The 5,626-nt window shown below is 51.9% G+C and overlaps 1 protein-coding gene across 1 annotated transcript; it reads right to left on the bottom strand.

The window, feature by feature from the left end:
- Positions 1–355: 355 nt before the first annotated feature.
- LOC118261186 (olfactory receptor 14A16-like) lies at positions 356–1,402 on the bottom strand. The gene has a single exon (XM_035571915.1). It carries the CDS (start codon positions 1,400–1,402, stop codon positions 356–358), a length of 1,047 nt encoding a protein of 348 aa, XP_035427808.1.
- Positions 1,403–5,626: the final 4,224 nt, after the last annotated feature.

Raw genomic sequence — 5,626 nt, 5'->3', positions numbered from 1 at the left:
CCACGGCACAAGCATACAAAGGTCAGTGTCCCCTGCTGTGTCCCCTGATCTCCTCTGCAGCATATCCTCACAGGCCTTCAGCCCTTCTGTGCCATCCCTGGGGGCCCTCAGGCAGCTCCTGCCACCCCAGGGCCAGGGCAGCCTGCCCTGACCTGCTGCAGAGAGAAAACAGTTTATTATTCCTGTTTATTAATCCACTGAACATAGGTCTCAGAGAAAGAAATTGCTCCAGCTTCATTTATTTTGATTAAATACACAGAGCCTGGAGCCTTTTTTTACTGAAACCGTAGGTCACACAGACAACGGAATACTCAGGTAGAAGGAAGTGAAGGGCTTTTCTGCATAGACAACATTATCACAAGGACACAAGGGAAAAACAACCGAACAAACCAACAAACACCAAGCAGAAAGGCAAGAGTGCCTGTCGTGACATACAGTGGGAGTCATTTGCAGAAGAAGGTAGACAGTCTGTGGCCACAGATAAAAACCCAATCAACATTTTCCATATTGAATCCTTGAGATCCTGGTTCCTCATGCTGTAGATGAAGGGGTTCGCTACTGGAGGCAGCATGGAGTACAGAACTGCCGCCGCCAGGTTCAGGTTTGGGGAGGAGATGGAGTGGGGCTTCAGGTAGGCAAATATGACAGTGCTGAAAAAGAGTGAGACCACGGCCAGGTGAGGGAGGCACGTGGAAAAGGCTTTGTGCTGTCCCTGCTCAGAGGGCATCCTCGGCACTGCCATGAAGATCTGCACGTAGGAAAAAACAATGAAAACAAAGCATCCAAAACCCAAAAAGGACGTGAACATGAGAAGCCCAGCTTCCCTGAGGTAGGAGTTAGTGCAGGAGAGCTTGAGGATCTGGGGGATTTCGCAGAAGAACTGGTCCACAGCATTGCCTTGGCAGAGCGGCAGGGAAAATGTATTGGCAGTGTGCAGCAGAGCATAGAGAACCCCACTGCCCCAGGCAGCAGCTGCCATCTGGGCACAAGCTCTGCTGCCCAGGAGGCTCCCATAGTGCAGGGGCTTGCAGATGGCAACGTAGCGGTCATAGGACATGACAGTGAGAAGAAAAAACTCTGCTGATATCAAGAAGACAAATGCAAAGACCTGGGCAGCACATCCTGCATAGGAAATGGCCCTGGTGTCCCAGAGGGAATTGGCCATGGCTTTGGGGACAGTGGTGGAGATGCAGCCCAGGTCAATCAGGGCGAGGTTGAGGAGGAAGAAGTACATGGGGGTGTGGAGGCGGTGGTCGCAGGCTACGGCGGTGAGGATGAGGCCGTTGCCCAGGAGGGCAGCCAGGTAGATGCCCAGGAAGAGCGCGAAGTGCAGGAGCTGCAGCTCCCGCGTGTCTGCGAATGGCAGGAGGAGGAACTCGCTGATGGAGCTGCTGTTGGACATGTGCTGCCTCTAGGTATGGGGATCTGCACAGGAAGGGAAAGACTATCATATGTTAGGACAGGCTTTTCTGAGTGAAACCTATGCCATTCCCCCAGCCATACTGCCATGCTTTTTCTTTCTCTACTGGAATCTTTCATTCAGCTCCATGACGTGAGCTCCATTTTTTAAGGGTCAGTGTGCAATGAGGAGCAAGGGCCTCTGCTGCCGGGCTCTCAAGGGAATCAGTCCTGACCCAGTGCAGTGAGCGTACAGGACCATGGCAGCAGGACAAGGTTTTATTTTCAGATTTTGTCAAATGAAATCCTTTCTTACCCAGAAGGGCATGTCTGCATCTGCATTCCCAGAGCTACAGAATGTAGTTGGCAGAAAAGTGTTTTGGGGCCATTTTTATTCGACACACCCTCATCCCCTTCATCATGCCCCAACAGTGTTCTCTGAAGTCAGAAATGCTGAGATTTTCTGCTTAACTCAGAGTGAACGGCTGTGAGACCTGAGAGGCAAAGGGATTCCCTGTGGCTTGGTGCAGAGTGAAGGGAGCTGGCTGGGCTTGTTGCCAGCTGCCCGGCACTTGCAGATTTTGGGCACCAAGGGCAATTACATTCATATTACACTTGAAAAGAAGCCAGACTCTGCTGAGAGCAGAGGAGGCCACTGCCGATCCCTCGATGCCCAGCCCTTTTGAAGGTACCTGAGCAAGGTTTCAGCACCACACCTCTAGCCAAGGACACCTAACAATCATTTCTCCAGCGCAACAGCATGTCCTTGCGTGTAGCATCTCCTCTACTCCACAAGGCTTCTAGATCATGCAAGCATACGATGGGAGAGATTTGCATCCTGCAGGGCAGCTCACAGCTCAAAAGGCTGTGAGGGCAGAGGCTTTTCTTAGTGGGAGAGGAGGCAAGGGGGCTTGCACAGAGGAAGCGGTCTGCGCTGAATGAAAAAATATGGAGTTTTGTGATGAATTCTCCCTCCGACAAGATTTCTCATTTACCTTCCACTCATTCCTCGATCATATCCCTGAAGCTTTTACTTCCAGGAGCTCTTTCCCTGTCTCACGTCGTCTTCCTGTTTCTGCTCACAACCGCAGTGTGAGAAAGAATCTTGTGTCTTTGCAGTAGAATGTGTTTTTGCAGTGGAAAATTCCACTAACCTGGCATATTCAAAAGTGATTGTGCAGGCATGACAGTGACATAGAAGTGGGGAGTATGATAAGCAGATAAAGGAAAGGTCCCACTCTCCCAAAACAAGGATAGCTAAGAAAAACAGGATGAGCAGTGCAGAATCAGTAAAAACAAAAAATCACGCGCCCTCTAGTCATGAGAGAAGAAGGAAATAAAAAGGGAAAAGGAGAAATTAACAGCTGGTCAAATCAAATTGTACATATATGGTATAGTAATAAGCATCGAATAGTTTGTGAACTTGTACTTAGCCAATGAGGAAACGGGAGGAATCAAGTGTTGGGTAATAGGAAATACGGGGTTATGATATACTTTTGCTGGGCGCTCCTGCCTGCAGGACACTCGCCATTGCAATCGCGAATAAAATAGCTTCACGGAAGATCCTGTGTGAGAAAATTATTGGGGTTTGTCTCACACCACCCCAAACTCTATGCAGTAATCTTTGCCCTTCAGAAACCTGCCTGTATACAGGACACTGGCTGGCTGGATGTGCGTCTTTGAAGGTGGAAAAGGACCTGTCAGAAAGCCCTGCCGGGTTCAGCAAAGTTGATGCTGTAGCTTTCGATAGGAAGAGGAGAGGCTGAAGGCAGTTTTGGGGCTGCTCACAAACCCGCTGATCATCAACGTTAACAGCTCAGGAGTCTCAGCAATGTGCTCACACTGGACAGCTCCTTTTCCATTCCTCCTTAATTCCCCTCCCTGTCCAGTAGAGTAGGTAACTAAAAAGAGGGCAGAAAATCCGTTCTTTGATCATTCTTGTTAAAAAAAAAAATAGCCTGGGAAATGACCCGGGGTGCTTTGGAGCTGTGAGCAGGCTGTCCCAGGCAGCAGCCTCCCGCCAGCAGCAGGACCCTGCCCTGCCGGGGGGGCTCCTTCCACCCGCAGCTTCTCCCCACAGCGCCCTGGGCAGCTCCCCGGGCAGGCTGAGTGCTGAGCCTGGCAGGCGGCAGAGGCCCTGCCCCGGCACACAGCCCCTGGGGCACAGCAGGGACCCTGCTCTGCACCACAGCCCTGGGCACCCCTGCCTGCAGCCCCGGCTTCTCCTTCCTCCAGGAGCTGCGGCTGCATTGCCCTCCAGCCAGACACTTACCGGGCTCAGGGCTGGCAAGTGTTCTCCCCCAGCGAGCTCTGTGCATCCTGCCACTTCTGCCCGCCTTTAAGCACTCTGTCTGTGCAGGCAGTGCCCCCAGCCCTGCTGCGCTGGGCAGAGGAGCTGCTCCTGGGCAGAGCTGGCTCTCTGCAGCGCTGCCCGCTTGCCACGAGCTCCCCTGGGGCCCAGGAGCCCGGCCCAGCTCAGCAGCAGAGGCCCAGCCCAAGGCCTCCCTTGCTCTGCCCCCCACCAGGCTCCCTGCCCATGGCCCTGGGGCTGCAGGGGAACCTGCTGGGAAACAGCCTGAAGGAATCCCTGGGCTTCCCTCCCTCCCCTGGGCACACACACTTCTTCACACCAGGCTCATGTCTCCTAGCAGAAAAAGAATTACCTATAACAATCACATCTTCCTGTCCTAGTATCGGTTTGGACATGAAGTCATGGTCAGGGACTGATCTCCTTCATCCCCACTTGAGGAAGGAATTCAGCAGAGTCAGTCGAGGCATCTCATGCTGCTTGTTATTCCTGCGGCTGGAAGAGGGTCTCAGCTCCCTCCCATGTCTGCCACAGACCCGCAGGAGCTGGGATTCCTCTGGCCTCAGTGCACGTGTCCACAACATAGGCAGCTTAATGCGAATTACTGAGCCACAACAGCTCCTTAGTGGAGATGGAGGACAGGCAGGAGCTGTTCAGATGCAAACGTCTGGTGAAATTTGTGGTTGATCCTCTGCGAGTCAGGTGGAGGCATTCCTTTGGCTAACTGAAATGGCAGCAGATGCCACATGTAGGACAACTGAACCTGTCCCTACTCCTTTTGTGCAGGGCAGCCTGTAGAGGCTGTCAGCAGAGCAAAAGGAGTCATGTGTCACAGGGAGAGCTAAACCTATTCTGTTCTCTTTTAAATGTTCTGTTCTCTTTTAACTGTTCTGTTCTCTTTTAAATGTTCTCTTTTTCCTTTCTCTTCTACATGCCCCTTGGCTGTAATGGCTGTTGTGTCACGGACATCTCCACAGGGCCTCAGCTGTCACCAGCAAGGTCTCCCTGCCCTTTGTGCCTTGAGGCAGGACTCTGCAGGGGCACAACAGGTGGTGGGTGGGGACAAAATCAGTGGTTACTTTGCAAAGTCCACCCTTAACAGTTCATGGGACCTTAGGGCCTACATCCACGGGTACAGGGAGAGTGTTCTGGCCAGGAGGTACTGGTTCCTTATGATCCCAGGAAGGGATCGGACAGCAGCATTCAGGTACTGTAAGGGCTCATTTAAATGCTCTTAGAGCTAAGACTGTAAGGAGAGAAGACTATAGATGACATATTGAATTTGGTGTGACTTCATTCTAGACTCAGTACTCCACTGTTAGTTGCAGCTCTCCACTAGATGTTTGCACTGACCCTATGGGATTATTAAAGGGTGAACGAATTTTGCTGATCAGTCCTTGGCTCTCCAGTTGAAGAATCAGCATATATATGGTAATGAGGGAGTCTTGGATAGTACCATATTGCCACTGGTGCACCATTTGGGTAGCTACTGGCACTTCGACCCTAAGCAACCCCACAGCAGAAGGATCCTGTGAGGGACCGGGCAAGGCAGAAAACTGTTTAATGTGCATAAATCACCATAAATCACCTCCAGCATGGCCAATTCCATCAGATGCGGGCTCCCTCTCTCCCTGGTGGTCCATTTGCCTGGGTGACATGCAACATCTTCCTTGAAGGGATACCTTTCCTTTAGGCCTGACAGGAGTTGCCTCAAGAGAGTGAGGATTTGTGCCCCCTTTCCAATTGCTTTGTCAGTGCCCCCTTCCCTGGGGAGGGATCCCAGCTGCTTGGCATCCCTGCCCTCTAATTCCAGGCTACTGGCCCTGTTATCCCAGTATCGGAACAGACAGGTGACAATGTGCTGGCCTAGATGATGGCTGAAATCTTTTTGCACATCTCACAGCTCCCCAAGGAACAGTG

This window comes from Cygnus atratus, chromosome 34 (genome assembly GCF_013377495.2).
Source record: "Cygnus atratus isolate AKBS03 ecotype Queensland, Australia chromosome 34, CAtr_DNAZoo_HiC_assembly, whole genome shotgun sequence".
In the NCBI taxonomy this organism is placed as follows: domain Eukaryota; kingdom Metazoa; phylum Chordata; class Aves; order Anseriformes; family Anatidae; genus Cygnus; species Cygnus atratus.
This window is presented reverse-complemented; position numbering and strand designations above follow the sequence as displayed.